The sequence below is a fragment of the Drosophila obscura genome, unplaced genomic scaffold, assembly GCF_018151105.1.
Source record: "Drosophila obscura isolate BZ-5 IFL unplaced genomic scaffold, ASM1815110v1 contig_1, whole genome shotgun sequence".
NCBI lineage: Eukaryota > Metazoa > Arthropoda > Insecta > Diptera > Drosophilidae > Drosophila > Drosophila obscura.
In genome coordinates, this window is record NW_024542679.1 from 5,182,118 (window position 1) to 5,198,917 (window position 16,800).

At 45.9% G+C, this 16,800-nt stretch overlaps 1 protein-coding gene across 2 annotated transcripts; it reads right to left on the bottom strand.

The window, feature by feature from the left end:
- Positions 1–1,015: 1,015 nt before the first annotated feature.
- On the bottom strand, positions 1,016–16,800 carry LOC111068523 (GTPase-activating protein). 2 transcript variants are annotated; one of them, XM_022358026.2, is made up of 6 exons: positions 16,211–16,800; positions 4,284–6,229; positions 3,954–4,216; positions 3,507–3,512; positions 3,086–3,287; positions 1,016–2,272 (listed from the first exon to the last, which is right to left on the bottom strand). In XM_022358026.2, exons 1-6 carry the CDS (start codon positions 16,350–16,352, stop codon positions 1,283–1,285), a joined length of 3,549 nt encoding a protein of 1,182 aa, XP_022213718.2. In that variant the 5' UTR covers positions 16,353–16,800; the 3' UTR covers positions 1,016–1,282. The 2 variants fall into 2 exon arrangements, with proteins under 2 accessions (XP_022213718.2, XP_022213719.2); XM_022358027.2 differs by lacking the exon at positions 3,507–3,512.

The following is a 16,800-nucleotide window of genomic DNA, read 5'->3' on the forward strand; positions in this document are numbered from 1 at the left end:
TGGAATGCATCAACAAAAGGCAATAAGAATAAACGCGGCGGCAGAGGGAAGACACTTTGTAATGCAATCAACTAAATATGGCAAAATAAAGTACGATAAAATTATTATTTAAACGTAAACTATAAAATGTGTGTAATGTTATATATTGGAAGAGCTTTGGAAACATATCGGTGGAAGTAAGTCGAAGCTAACCCAAATTACTTTTCTCTTTTCGTTTTTGTTTGTTTGTTTTCTTTAAATTTAACATGAAATTAAATGCATTTAATAAATATATCAATATATATGTTTATGTGTGTATGTATGTATGCATGTGTGTGTGTAATTTTGTTTTGTTTTTTTATGTAAAATGGAAGTAAATTTGTTCTTAACAATGCTTTTTGTTTGTATTCTAGAATTGTTCGAATACATACATATATCGTGTATAACATTAGCTGTATGACAGTTATATAAAGTAGTATACATGTAGATGTATGTGTTTCTTCTTTTCTTTTTTGTATATAGCGTTCACATTTTGTTAGAATTATTTGCTTTTTGCAATCCTCTCTCTTATTTTTAGTTTTTTTTAGGGTCTAGTTTTAGAAATTTTCGCTACGCCTAACACACAACTGTAGTTACAGTAGTTAATATTATTAATAAATCGTACATACATACAGAGAGATATACATATGTATGTATGGGCTATATACAACATTTCATTTCGCTACTTGTGTTATTTTTGTTTTGTATGGATATATCCCCTATGCGTACATAACTATTTATATATATTTCGTATTCCGCTTAGTGCGAAGGGTTTTAAAATTCTTAGCAATTTTCGGATTTCGGTTTTTAGTAGCTTAAACTTAAATAGTTATCAGTTTTCAGTTGTTCTCTTCCTTTCCTGTGGGCTTGGACTTGGATTTGGATCCTCCTCCGCCTTCCACATTTCTGTGTGCTTTTGTTTGTGTATAAATAATGTTAGCACATACAAAAAATAAATAGGCTTATATATATTTAGATTTCGCTTTCTGTTTTGGGTTGGGTTTCTGCTTTCTGCTGCTGGTATAGGCTGGGGGGTTCCGTAAAAATCTTGTGTATAAAAATCTGTTAATTAAAAAACCTAAGTCTAGACTTTTACATTTTACACTCGTAAAAATTATATTAAAAAAAATCATTTAAATTAGCACATAAAACTGTTTTTATACAGCAGCACGCTAGCATCTGCCTGTGTGTCTGCGACTATGCGTATTCCTCATCGTGTCAGGATGATCGCTCGAGGCAGGGCGAATACGCACGGTCTTGAACGCTAATAGATCGTTGGGGCCGGCTTATGTAGCAAATTCGCCGCCTGCGCCGAAGAGGTGCTGGGCGCGGCCACCACACTCGATGCCGTCGATGAGGGACTCGAGGATGACGCATTGCCGCAGTTGTTGTTGTTGTTGTTATTATTGTGGCGCTGCAACTGGTGGCTGCGCAGCGGCTGGAGCTGCTGCTGCTGTTGGAGCTGTTGTTGCTGCTGCTGTTGCTGGTGGTGGAACTGCAGTCGCTGCTGCTGGTGCTGGAGGTTGTGCAGATAGTAGGCGTTCATGTTGCTGTTGCTCGTAGTGGATGTCTGGTAGGGATAGGCCCGCACGTTCTGCATCTGTGGTAGCACGGGCTGGAACTGTTGCTGTAGGTGGTGCTGCTGCTGCTGGAGGTGTTGCTGATTCAGCTGGCCGGCGGCTCGCATCATGTGCCAGTAGTTGTCGTCGCCGATCGGTGCCTGTCTGCTGCCGTACTTGAGTTGCCGCGTGATGCCTTGTTTGTAGTCGCGGTGGTCCCTGTCGATGGCGTAGGCCTTCTCGCGCAGCTTCTCGATGGTGCGCTTGAACTCGGCAAAGGCCTGCGGCGATTGCTGCTGCAGGCTTGTGGCCAGCGGGACCAGGGGATTGTGCTGAGGCAGCTGCTGTTGCGGCAGGTGCTGGTGGTAGGTCAGCGGATCCAACAGCGAGTCGAGCATACTCATGTTGGACATGATGAGCGTGTGAATGCGCTGCAGATCGAGGGGCGGATCCAACGCGGTGACCAGATCCATCTGAAAGTAGTCCATCTCCTTGTCCGAGACGTTCTTGCAGCCGGGCGTGTTCTCGTCGGAGCGCCCGCAGCAGCTGTAGAAGCCGCTGACGAAGGCCGACGGGTGGAAGTACTGCATGCGGATGGAGTTCATCAGGCAGATCTTGTGCAGCAGGTCGAACCACTCGCGCTCCTCCACGCAGTTTGTCGTTTGTACGATAAGCGAGCGATCTTTGTGCACGATCTGTGTGGGATCAAAGCAGAGGAAAGTAAAACTTTAGACACGCCGTAATTAACAATTAACATAAATTCTGTTGCAAGACAATCGCACTTGGGGGAAATCTCCCGCTGAGACGAGACTCACACAATTCACACGGCCGAGACAAAAGTACGAGTGTACTTGTGGGCTGATGGGTTCGGTTCTCTGCTGCGTCTTCTGCAGATTTCTAAGTTTTGAAATTTCCCTTTTTGTTTTATTATCGCGCAAAAACAATAAGAGTAACTCCAACAATAACAATGGGAGATACGCAAGCCAACTTGCGACTGCCAACTCATCTGCATAATAATGCTAATTATTTTTAATTGCCGCAACTTGTCATTTTCTTGCGCGCACCACCGCACAGACTCTGTCGCCGCCAGCGAACTACCATTTGAGTGATTAGTGAAAGTTTCTCTTCAATCTTCTTTTTCTTCCGTTAAGGTTTTCTTTTTTTTATTCTATTTAATTTTTAATTCTACCTGAATTTGCAAGCCAGCCAGCCTGCACCAGGCAATGACAAGAGCAACTGCAACCGCCCACACATCCAGCTGGAACGGAAGTGCGCGGAGGTGTGTGTGTGTGTGGGCAGCAGCTCTGACGCTGCGCTGTTGCCTATTTATAACGCATGGCGTGGTCGATCGCCAGTTTCCGGTAAAGGACAGAGTATATGCATTGCTGCTGCAGCATGCAAATATCGAATCCGTATCCGAAGGTGACTCCTATGGTCTGTCCAAGGCATATTGCATGAGAGGTAAGGCCACGCGGGGACGGGACTGCTTGGGGATGCTCGGTACTCACCTTAAAGCAATTTTGCATTTTGAAGCTTTTGTCTTTCAATTTCTCAACGCTGCCGATCTCCTGGAGCGGTATATCACAGATGGGTTGTTTGCCCTTCGACTTGGCATAGCTGAGCGTGTGCGTGGTCAGGCGAAAGTAGCGCTGCGTGGACTGCCGTCCCACCGACCAGCGTTTGCTGCTGGTTGGATATTTGGTCATCATGCTGTTTGGCCACAACAAGAACAAGGTAAAAGAGAACACACAAAAGAGAAAAAAGAGAGAGAGAGAGAACAAAATCTTAGTAAATGTCGCCAATATTCGCGCTTTCCGTCGATGTAATTCTTCCAAAAGCACCAAACAAAAAATTCAAAACTATATAAAAAAATAAATAAAATAAAAGCTAATAATATAATTAATAAATGAAAAGCACAATTTCTCTTACCCCTCGCTAGACGTTAGTATATGTAATACATGTAATGTGTGTGTGTGTGTGAGTGTGTTTGTGTGTGTGTGTTTTGGTGATGGGAAATTTGTTGGTGGTTGTGTGGGCGTGATGTTTGTGGATTTGTTTTTTTTTTTTTTTTAATTTGATTTATTATTTTATACGTAAGTATATAAATATATATATTTTGTTTGTTTTGGTTTTTTGTTTGTGGTAAAAGCAGCGCGCGGAAAAGAAGAGAAAGACAAAGAAAGTTTTGGTATTAGAATAAAACGAAGCGTAACCAAATGTTCTTTGGGGTGGGATATGCCAACAAAGTATACATAGAGGGTATATAGATCAGGTGGGCTAGAGGGTATTGCATAGTAGGGGGGCGGGGGAGGGGGCATCATTCCACCAATTAAATACCATTACAATTTACTAATCATTAATCAATGGCAGACCTACCCCTCTTTAAGTAATACTGGTTCTAGTGGCGCCGCCGAGGCCGCCGGATGGATGCCGCTACTGCTGGCCGACTGGCTGGGCGTTGAGATCACCTCCAGGAAGTGCTTGACGGCATCCACATGCTGCTCCGTGCAGAACTTCTTGTACAGCTCACCGGTGTACTCTTCCTTGCATGGCTGCTGCGACGACCGCGAACTGACGAGATTCCCCAGCGATTGTATCGTCTTGGAGATGAGCGTCAGCGTGCGATTCGTTTGGGCATCCTGGAGAGAGCAGCCAAAGGAGAGATCAAAAAGAGATTCGTTTGGGCTTTGGCGTCATCGCACTTACCAGTCGTTCGGTGGTCAGATCAAAGAGTTTGGGTCCCAGTATGGCCGGAGCAAAGAATCGCAGGAATATGAAGCCGGAAACCACAGAGTAGCGCACCTCGCGATTACTGGGAAAGTGCTTGCCCGCACACTCGCGCAGATCGTGAAAGATCTGGCACAGCACCTTCGGACAGCGGTCGGCGCTCTTGGTGATCGCCTGGAACACCCGCTCCACATATTCTTTCAGATTGTGCAGATTGGTGTCGACGGCCGAGCGATCCTTCACCTTGCTGGGATCGATCTCGCAGGGTTTCTTCTCGGCCACGATTTGGGAGAGGACGGGCCGCAGCGTCTGATGCAGATAGTGCAGCCCCGACAGCCGCATGGCCTCGTCCATCATCTTGGAGACGAGCGTGTTGCCACGGAAGATGGTGGTGGGATCGGTCAGATTCGATATTTCGTGATCGGCCAGGGCCTTGATGATCGGCGCAATGCGTTCGGTGTGCGTGAAGAGGCGGACCAGGGGCTGAGCCACCTCCGTCTTGCCGGAGACCAGCTCGCCCAGAATGGACACAGCGGAGACGGTGATCGGCCGCTGGTCGACCGACTCGAGCAGCAGGTTCAGCAAATCGTCGTAGGTGGCCAGCGGGAATACGTGATCGGCGGTGTAGTTCAGATTCAGACGCAGCGAGCCAATTGTGGAGTCCACACTGAGCCTCGTGCCGGGCGGCGTGGCACAGGAACGCGGCGTCGTGTTCAGCGAACGACTGCTGTTGGACAGGGAGCGGGGCTGAAGGTAGTACCAGGCTGCCGCCTGCACTGCCGCCTGCTCCTGCTTGTTGAGCATGGGGAGTCGCACTTCGCCGAGGAACACCTTGTCGGCCATCGCACCGTGGGCATCGTGCCACAGGCTGACCACAATCTCCACGAGATCGGCTCCCCCCAAGGGATAGATGGCATATGCCTTGTTCGCCGATGATTCCAGGGAGCCGGAGGATTTGTTGCTGCCCGTGGTGGCCGTGTTGCCGCCGGCCTCCGCGTCGATGTAAAGATCAAAGTACATCACCTCGTCGAATTCCGGATCGACGGTTTTCTTGCGCTGCTTTGTCCGCCGCGTAATCTGATGCTTGTTGCTGTAGTGGGCGGTGCAGATGACGAAAGGGTCGCAGGTGCCCTGCTTCTTGGCCAAATCCACGCAGGCGGGCACTCGGATCGCCACGCGTACGTTTCTCGCGTGCGCATTCTTCCAGTTGGCCAACTGGTCTGTCGAGGAGTTGGTGCTGGACACCTGCTGGGGCTGTGCATGCTGCTGCTGCTGCTGTTGCTGCTGGGGATGGTGCACGTGTCCGAAGAGGCCCGCTGCACGACTCTTGAGTGTCATGCCGGCCGAGTGTCCGCCAGTTCCGCCACCCGATCCTGCTGCTGACGCCCTCTGGATATTGCTCAATTCGCTGTTCTCCTTGTAGTCGTTCTGGTGGGCGCGCTGCTGCTGATGCTGGCGACTGTGTGTGTGTGTGTGATGCTGGTGGTGGTGGTGGTTGTTGGAGGAGTGTGTGTTCTGGGCCACCTCCGATATGGTCTCGGTCAGCAGCAGCTGCGGATGCTCCTCGAAGGCCACCTCGATATTGGCCATGCCCTGCACCTCCGAGTCCGCGTCGACGGGCCGCAGCGTGAACCAATGGTCCTTGTGATTGTACATGTGCAACTCCTCGCGCTTTATCGCAATCTTGCCGATCGGCTTGTCCTGCTTCATGTCCCGATCCCACACATAGATGGACAGGTGGCGGAAGCGGCGCGGAATCTTAAACTGATGCTCCTCCCCGTAGAACGGGGCCAGTGTTCGCTCGATGGTGGGTGTGCGGCATATCTCCTCCTGATCGAGGGCAATTGTGCAATAGACATCCCGTGTGCCCTGTGTGCTGCAGCTTGTGTTGGCCGCATTGCGACTGCTCAGATTCTTTGCCTCGCCTGCAAATGGAAGAATGAGAAACAAATTTATAGATTAATAAATTAATAAAAGGTAATTTCCCAATGATTTCTACCACATATATTGTATTTCTTATCTCTTGGCCTTGACACCTGCCCGACTCTCCTGCTAATATCTCTGTAAATTATTCACTCCACCATTTTTTAGCGGTCTCTTTTGATTTCCGAAAACGGATTGCAGCGGCAAACGTGACTTCCTGTGCGTGCAACGAATGCTTTCCATCTGTGAAGCTTTGACTTTGGAAACAACAACAAGGACACAGAAAGGGGGGCACCTGGCGCTTGTTTAGACCTACCAGAGTGCCAGAGAGAGCAGACGTTGAAATATATAGGCTCGCAAAGAGCGACAGATAGAGAGAGAGAGCTATAAACGTTAATAATAACATCAGCCTTGATAAGCACTCGTCAAAAAGGGGTGAAGCGAGGGGGGGTCTGTGCTGTGCGGCAATCGTCAGAGGGGGGCAAAGGCACCGGACCAGACCAGACCAGCCCAAGCCCAGCGCAGCCGAACCACAAGGCAAGCAAACGGTTGCTCAATGAAAGAAATTAGCGGCAGTCAAGCGGAAATATAGTAAGTACACAAGTACGCACAGCAGCGGTCAAGATACTAGTGCTTTCAACGGTAATAGGGGGTAGGGCAAGACATACAAACATACATAATCAAAGGAGGTAAAATAATGGCTAGAGTAAGAGGAATATCGAAACCCAAAGAGATCTTATATGTACATAGATAAGCTCATATACTTTTGACCTCTACTGCGTCTGCTCTTAAGTTTGTAACTGTTGAGGTATGTGCGTGTGTGTGTGTGTGTGTGGCATGCGTGCTAGACAAGGCGGCAGGCAATGCGCAAATTTCTGATTTGCTCGCTTAATACGTAGCTTCATTTATATTTATTTATTTTTCATTGAGAAAACGTTGCTGAATGGCCTCCATTACCCTCCCTTACACTCCTAGGAGCTATTGACACAGCTGCCGTGCTGTGGGTTGTGGGGTGAAGGGGAGGCCTAGCTACATAGGTGAGCAGCCCTCTTGCTATCAGCCATGCCTATCAATGGGGGTTATATGTATTTGCTGGCAGTGTGTATTTGTGTTTAGCAAAAACAACGGCACTTTTTACAATCGCAGACACCAGCCGTCGCTCTCTCTCTCTCTCTCTCTCTCACTCACTCTCACTCTGCGCGACAGCAACAACTTTTGCTTGATAACAAAGACATTCATTCGTCGTCGTCGTCGTCGTCGTCTTCCGTCGCCTTCCGTTGTCTACTTATTTTTCTCCTTCTTTTATGAATGAATGAAAAAGCGTACAAACACAAGAAGAGGCGGCAAAGGCAGCAGCAGATGGTAGAGAAGAGAAATAAAAGCACATTTTATATGCCAAAACACACACACACACACACACACACAAACAGGATGGTGAGGGGGGGCTGGGAGCGGATGGGCAAATGACAAAAATCAAAAGTGTCTTTTGCTCAAGTCTCTCTCTCTCTCTCTTTCTCTCCCTCTTACGTTCCTTTCTCAACCACCCAATTTCTCCAACCTCTGCTGCTGCCGCTGCTTCTTCGTCCTCTCACAACAAACTCTCTACACTTTTTGGCTGTCTCTTTTTCTCTTTGACCATGCGGTGTGTGTAGCTGAAAAAGCAACAGTAAATTTCATTCATGAAATCAACGTAGCAGTCATTGCCGGCGCCAGCGTTGACTTTGCGTAGTAGCGCGCTCGACTGTGATGCTTTCAAAGCGACCAGGGGGTGGTCAGAGGGAGGAGTGCGGGTGCTTTAGGGGGGTTGGGGAATACCAGTGTTGAAATTTTGCTCGTACGTTTCTGTGACGTTTATAATTTATTTATGTGTTGTTTTTTTTTTATGGCTGGCTTTGCCTTGTCATTGGCCGCGGCTGCCGACACTCTGCGCGCCTCAATGGAATTTTCGTATATGTATTTATTTTGTTTTTTTTCGTCATTCCTTTTATTCATTTGGTTTTTGGTTTCGGTTTAGGCCATGCAAATCGGGCAGCCACCAACAAAGTTTTCTAAATTTAATGATATAATCATGGAATTTCTATAGATTTTCTCCATTCATTCGTAGTAGTTTCCGCTTACTCACGGCACCGGAACAGAATGGAGGAGCGAAAGAGACGGGTAGAAACAGATAACTGTTTCGAGATAAGCGGCAAGAATTGCAAATGTGCCCTGAAGGGGTGGGGGGCCCCAAGAGAGCCGTCATGCGGAGAACCCCCAGAGGAATGGCGAAACTTCTGCACATTCTTCATGTGCAATCGTGAATGAAGAAGATTCTCGGGAAAACTGCCTTCCAGCTCGTACGATATATACTGTACACATACGACGACCTTCAAATGCATTGTGAAATAAATCATACCATATCTTATTACATATTCCAGACACAAACCACACCACACACGATAAGGGGAAAGAGAGCGCAGTGAACCCCTCTCCAGAGATCGAGATTGGGTATTATGCATGCCGTGCTCGTACTCGTACTCGTAAAACCAAGCGGAAGTTCAGCCAGACTTAAGTTCAAGATTTTCGGAATTTCTTCATTTGCTATAAAAATGAAATACAATCTAATATCAAAATATAGAATCTTTGGATATGTTTACTTTGCTGAAGCAACAAGAAAGATCCATTTGCAGCTAATGCATATGGTTGGGTGGATGGAGATCCCAGCAATAATTAACCAGATCTATAAATGATCTATGATGTCCACATACAATATGTATGTATATCCCCGAACCAACAACGCGCCAACACACACATGAGGCATATTTCTTTCAGCGTTTTCAGCGAGATATGACCGAAATAGAACCATCATCCTTCATGCCACATGCCACGACGAAAACTTCTAAAGGGAGCGCCGCCAACAAATTGGTTTTTCCTTCCCCCTCAAAACATTGACATTTGCCAGTGGGGGATGTAGAGACCTCAATGTCAGGTTTTGGAGTGAAAATTACCACACGATCTCATTTCCACGCCCATCATTGACTTCCCGCTGCAGGGATAGAGGAGATTGGGTGGGAGGGGGGCAAACTCTCATTAAATGTCTGAAATTTTCATGATTTCCTTCTCCGCAGACACAAAATTAAATTTAAAGACTCTGTAAGTAGATTTCGTTTTTATTCCGTTCGCCTTCCTTCCTCTCGCTGCCTTTTTTTCTGCTTTTCTGCACAATATGCAAATTGATTCCAGTGCAGCATGAAAGGCGCGCGAATTAATGAGGCGATTACTCCAAGAGCAACGCAAAAGCGAGCACCGACTAGAGGAATACCCATGCAGAATTACTTGCTAAATGCATCGCAAATTGGTTCTTCCGTCTCATAATACCCGCCCACCACTCAGGAAAGGGTATCCAGAAGAGTAAAGAAGGAAGTTCTGTGGGCCGCCAGAGGCAGAGGAAAACCGAGTGCGGAGCGCAGGCATGGGGCATGGGGAGGAGTGTAGTGTGTAATAAATTCTAAAAAAGCAAATGAAACAAAAACCAGGCACCAGACATTTATGCAAAGGAACGGAAATAGAGATAAATTCTTGTATATTTTTTTGCTGCTGCTGCTGCTCCGTCAGCGGATGAGAGATTTACACAGAGGCAGAGACAGAGACAGGCAGGGCCGGATCCAGTTCTGGGATCTCCCTCACCCTCTCTCTCTTTCTCTCGTATCTCTATCGCTGTACTGAGTGTATCTGTAGGCTTTTTGTTTAAACGTCAGCTTCCTGTAGCTAAAAATGATTGTTTGCACTTGGTAGAACAACACACACACATTCACACACACGAGAGAGCGAAGAAAAGGTGGGAAAAACCCTTGGACCCAACGATAGGTCCACTCCTACTTTTTGTGTTGCACTTCCTTTCCATAACTTTTATTATCCCTGTAAGTGGAACTTCCTTTTCCGTTTTGGCTTCTTTTCGTTTCGTTTCGGCTCGTTTCGTTTCGGATAAAGGGCCTATAAGATTGTGTGGCAATTAGCCAAGTTACTGGCAAACAGGTTCAGGCAATCCCTAACTATTCTGGCCCAGACACTTCTCCTTCTATTTTTGTTGTGTTAATAATTTGCTTCATTTTATTCAGTTGATTTGTGGAGGAGCAGTAGATCGAGAAACTCGTTTGGCAGGGCAGGGCAGCCTCTTCTCTCCTTTGGATTTTCCCCATTCCTCTTTAATCTGTGTCTGTATTTGTATCTGTATCTGTTTTGCTGTGGCTGTGTTAGCTCTTCTCTATCTGTACGTGCTGATCGATTTCCGGTCTGATTACGTTTCTCATGATCATCCTCCTACCCTACCTACCCACCCCTCCCATCTCTGCATCCCCCATACCCCACCACTCTGGACTTGTGGCCGACTTTGTTTGGCTTCTGCTCTGCGGATTGTAGAGGGCATCATGTTTATTGCCTTTTTCATCAACGTCATCGATCCGCTGCGATCGGCACTTTGTTTATTAACAATTTTCGCTGTATACAAGTGTAAATTGTATACGCATTTACTATATATGCACAGAGTATCTATATATATTGATATATTGTCCATATCAATGTCCAGGATGAGTAATAACTCTTTTCCATTTCCTCTTCCTCCCTGATGCTGGTTCTGGGTGCTGTGTCATTCTTCTGTTTGGAAAAACTGTTGCCAGGCTATATATTTGAGTGAAATCATTGCCTTTCTTTACGATTTATATATATTATATATTAAAGATAACTCTTTGGAGTGGATAGCCCCTGTTTCAATGTGGCACAGGGGCAGATAGCTTTCGCCTGTATTTTTGGCACTATTAACCTTCAATTGCCCAATTCTAGGCACATCACCACTCGAACCCCTCGACACACACAACACACGACTTCCATTTTGATATGACCAAATCGAGCCGCACCGCCTATTAACTGTGGCAATGGCTACAACAGCCACGACAAACGCTGCTCATTAGAGACCAGACCAGTCACGCCACAAAAACTAAACAACAGAAAAAAACTGTTGCCTGACTCTGTACAATAAAAATATAATAACAATAAATAAACTTTTGTAAAAAAAAAAACGCCCACAGAACTTTTGTGGGCATGCGCCCGCTGGAAAAGTCGCATGGCGTCAGTGTCAAGAGACTTGATGGACAGCAAAAAACCATAGATTCTGTTCCGAGAGATGTTTCCTGCTCATACATGAGAAATATATCATCTGATTAGCGATCCACCCACCCACTTGGGACAGAATATCAGATGAGAAACGCTTGAGGTTGTGATAACTATTTGCCTAGGATTTCTCTCGGGTAAACAGAAACATTATCGAATGGTTGAGAAGGTCGCTTAACCACAGCTTGAGGCGCATCTAAGCACTCGACAACAAATGATCCCTTATTGTGTAAGAGACAGAGAGAGAGAGAGAGAGAGAGAGAGAAGACCCATTAAAAACGTGTCTCCAACATTAAAACATATTCTGTTGGCCCCCGTGACATTTCCGCTGTAAAAAGAAACGACACTTGAGGTGGGAACACACGGGGCACAGCACAGGTACCAGCACAGGGCCGGCTGGCCAGCGAAGCGCACACAAATAATGGCTACAAAATTAATAACAGCCTCAAAAAGAGTGAAATAAAATGAGAATTACTTTTAATTACAAATTACATGAGCCGCACAAGAGCTAAGCCACACAGAGACAAGACACACACACACAGCGTGAAGTTCAACAGAGCCTTGGATGGGGGCCCTAGCTACTACCATGGGGTTTTTTAGATGTGCCTCTGACCCCAGCCGAAGTCAACAACATCAAAGTAAAATGCGAAGAGGTCAAGCGTTAAGTCATAAAAGAGGAAAAAACGTCAAAGACGGGGGGAAAAACAGAGCCAGGAAAAATGTATAACATGCTGCTGCTGCTGCCTGCCTCATTGTGTGGAAAGCCCAAAGACAGAGAGAGAGACAAATGTTAATCATCGAATGGAGGAGGGGCATGCAGCAGGCAGCCGCAGCCTCATCAACGTCATCGTTGTCATTGTGATTGTAATGCTGCTCCACGTCTCGGGGGCCACCGTTCCGTTCGGTTCGGTTCGATTCGTTTCCATCTGTGGAGAGCAGGCTCTCATCTCACCTCCTCCCCTGTCCACCCTGATGGTTGCTGCTCTGTTCGGAGGCGACCTGAATAAAAAGTATTTTAGTAATGCGCTAATTACATAAAATTGTTCGTTCTTTCGAAGTGCTGGGGCAGCAATGAGCAAAACCAACAGCAAACAGAGTTCTGTGTGGTGTGGCACAGTGGAGCAAGAGGCAATAGAATCAGCTTAGTATCAGGGAATCCAAATGGGTTTCCCTCTTGGCCAAGCGTTTAAGCCTAATTAACATTCTCACTCGCTTCGGACAAATTTCAAGTGAAAATATTCCATTTTTAATTGTTGGGATAAAGATATGTATTAGAAAAATGATTTAAACCCCACTACTTAACTGAGAGAGAGACAAAACACTAATTGTCAACAGCAGAAAACAGAAACAGAGCCAAACAGAACTAACGAGAGAGAGAGATCCAAAGAGAACCCACGAGAAATGTTCTTCAGTTGCAACCAGTTTAGATACCCTAACACCACACAAAGATGGGGGGGATGGGAAGCTACAACTTTCCCGAAACCTACAATAAAGAACTTTACAGAAGATATATAACATTAATCAGAGTCAAAGCCACTACGGGTAGTATATATGTATAAATCATTTATATAACTTCCATATGAGCTATCTTCAAGGGTATCTTTACAGCTTCGACCTCCTTCCATTTAGAGTTTTATTCTTGCTGGTTGTTTTTTGTTTGCGAGCGGAGTGGGTTGCAGGGGCAACGAGAACAAGACACAACCGGCTTTTAATTAATTACCTTTTTTAGCTAAACTATTTATTGTTGTTGTCATTGTGCGAGTATTCAAGTGAACATACTTCTACTTGTTACAACAACAACAGCAGTAGCAGTGCCAACTAAATAGAGCTCTGCCACAAGGCACTGCCACTCGTGTGTGTGTGTTTGTTGTACTTGTTTCAAGTTCAACGAAATCCCAATTGCGTGTGTGGTCTGGGTCTGGGCTGGATGAGGAGAACCGAGCAGAAAAGAACAGAAGTTGTCAGCCAATTCTCTGGCCATTTGTCATGTAAATGTCACTGATATTCCAGCATCTATTCAGAAAGAGCGAGAGAGAGAGAGAGAGAGAGAGAGCGCAGTCAGGTTCATGATTAATCCGATCATGAGTCACCCTCTCTACCATGCAGCAGCTGCGCCCGCCCGCCCGCCCGCTCCACTCATAGAAAACGAAATTCAATTCAGGCTATGCGCCAAACATTTTAATTAAGTGGAAAAGTATTACGCCAATTTCGGTCACCTCACGGCCCCGAAGGAGGAGACGGTGATTTCCTATAGAAATCGCAGTCAGCAGCAACAAAATGGAAAGCTTCCAATAGCAGCAGCAACAAAAGCGAAACTTTGTTGTTTGTGTAATTGAAACCGAGGGAGCACAATGTGTATGGGGGAAGTATTATTATTATTATTAAGCATGCAAAGCATAATGAAGTGGAAATATGAAACTTGAGAAAAGTATGCGGCACACAGAAGAGGGTCCCCCTCCACACACCTCTCTTTAGCAGAAAGAGGAAAGAGATATACCTACATACAGCCAGAGAGACAGATATAGAGGAAAGGCATTGAGGCTGTCTGGAGATCGTAAAAAGGTGAGGTGACACAGCTAAGTGCCATAATGATGCAATAATCAAAGATGATTATGGGAAATGAATAAAACTTTCATTCTTCAAACCATTATGAATGAATACAGAGACAGACAGTCCCAACTAAAAATCAAATTCCTCTTCTAGAGACTTTCAATTAAAGAAAACTCCAATAAATCTATCGTGTAAATAACAGTGTGACTTCTTTCAGTTATTTGATATTTTTAGTTTTTTTTTTATGGAATTTTTCTTGTATTTCCTATGTAAAACCTATTTCCGCCCGATTCTGGCTCCAGTTACAATTTATCGAGGGACGTAATATTTTGCCATATTTCGAGTGCATACACAAAAAATGAAGGGTTAAAGTACAGAGCCAGCCAACCACAAAAGAAGCGCTGCTCCAAGCTGCTGCTGCCAAGACAGAAGACACCCATGCGGTCTACAAAGGAAACGGACAAAAGACGGACTTGGAGGACCGTCGCCTGAAACCCCGACAAAGGGGATGGGAAGGCGGCAGAGACACATGCGCATGCGAAAACAATTGAAGCGTGCAAAAAGTGGCAACAACAACAGCAGCAGCACCAACACCAGCAGATGAGAAGATTCTTTTTCTTTTTTCAAGGGGAGCCAAAGGCAGAGACAGAGCCAAAGACAGAAGCAAAAGCAAGAGTTTTATGGCCCAAGAAGAAACACACACCACACCAAACCGCAGCACGCGAAAGAATGAAAGGGAGGGGAGCCACGAAATGAAAGAAAGGAAACTCTGGCGATGGGAAACGGAAATCAAAAGCGGCTACAATGTTGTTGCAGCTTTGCATATAATTTATGTGCCAGTGCCAGTGAGCCAGGGCAAAGGGGAGAATCAGAAGCTGAAGCGTAGCAAAAGCTGCTTATGAATCGAGAGAAGATTGAAATTGTTTAGGTGGAAAATGAAATTCAAAGTAAGCGAGTGAGTGAGAGAGGAGCACTGCATGGCGTGGCATGGCATGGCATGGCATGGCATAAATATGCTGAAAAAGAGGTAAAAATAAATGTGTATCAAATGCGTGTACGAATGGGGAGCATGGGGCATGGAGTGATAGGATGGGGTGACCCTTTATCATGCAGGTGTGAAATTGAAATCAGAGCGGATGGAGAAGATGGAGTGGGGGGGAGAACAACAACGACAACAGCAGGAAATGTAAAACCAGTCGAAAAAACAACCGCAACCAAAAAGCCCCAAACGGTGCTTTGCTCATTCGCTCGCTCGCCAGGTAAGCGTGCGTGGTGATAGAGAAGGAGCGTCAGAGAGATGATGATGATGGTGAGTAAGAGTGTGTGCGGGGATTGTCATTCATGAGTTTGACCTTTTACCGATACACGCGAGAGAGATAGAGAGAGCGAGCCATTAATCGATGCTTGGTGTCGCGCTGGCCTGGCTCTGACTCTCAATGATAATCATTCATAAAAACCCGAGTTTTTCGCCAATGTGTTCGTAGGCGGTCGTCGCCAGCGAGCGAGCGAGCGACCCAAGAGAAAAGTACACCGAATTCGAAAATTCCATTCATGAAAAAACCCACACACTGTTGCTGGATCTCGTGTTGGTGTAGCTGCGCGCTACACACATACACAACGCGCGCACACACACACACACAGAAAAACACACAGAGAGACACTCGACTGAAATTCATTCACAAAAAGGGGCGCATGCAAACGGTGGGCAGGCGGGGGCGAGCTGAATGCCGTAACATTCAGCCAAGCCATTGTCGGGTGGCAAGTAGCAGCAATCGTGTTGCCAGCACCACCAACAGCAGAATCAGTAGCTGCCAGCAACAACAAATGTAATTTTAATGCTAGTTTGTCGCTTGCTGCACGAAAAAACACCACACCACACACCGAAAAATCGAGAGAAACACACACGCACACAACGACCGTTGTCGATTGACACGCAAGAGCAAGCGGGACAGCACGTTGCTGCTCTTGCACACAAAATGCATTTTCTGTACAAAAATGTATGTTTGCTGCATTTCAGCTTTGTTTTTATTGCACTCAATTGAAAGCCAATTAACATTGCCATTGTATTTCGCACTCTTTTGTCACTTTCAAGGCTTTTGCTGGTGTTTTGTTAATAATTTATATTCCAGCGCTGCCTACACACTGCTGGGCGACGCTGTCCACATTCCTTCACACTTTGCACCCAGTAAAATCATTGCTGGCGGCCAAACTTCACTGCCCGCCAATGCACTGTCCGTTCTTTTATGCCAACGATTGGTTTTTCATTGATTTCGCACTAATTTACATACCAATTTTCACTTTTAATTGCTCTTCAATGCGCACTTCGCGTGTATCGGCCATTTTGTTGTTGTTGCTGCTTGGCTCGACGACGAGCACGTCAATAGCGCCGTCTCTCTCTTCGTACATATAGCGTTTCTTTTTCAGCAGCATTTTGTGCTCGCTCTCATATCAGGCAGCTCTTTTCCGGGTGTCCAGGTGTACTTGCAACTTGCAGCGTGCAAATGATATTGCGTTTACAAGTTGCACTTATATTTCTGGCGCCAATTTCCCGTCCGAAAAACGCAGTATATTGTTTAATTAATCAACGCCTTGTATATCTCCACAGGCCGCAGTGTTGCATTTCTCATTTGTACCACTCGCGCAATGACGAAATTATGAGTCCACTTGTGTTGTTTTGTGGCAGCCGCTAAACCGAAAATGCACTTTGCCAGAGATAAATAAATGCGTTAAAATCACACGAACACAAAATGTTTGCCCTACACACTCGACAGTTAAATTAAACGACACGAAGTCTTTAGTTAAACGGATTTTAGCTCGCACACAAGTGTGTATGTTTTTAACGAAAACGCACGCATCCGCGGTCCAACCTTTCGCAGCA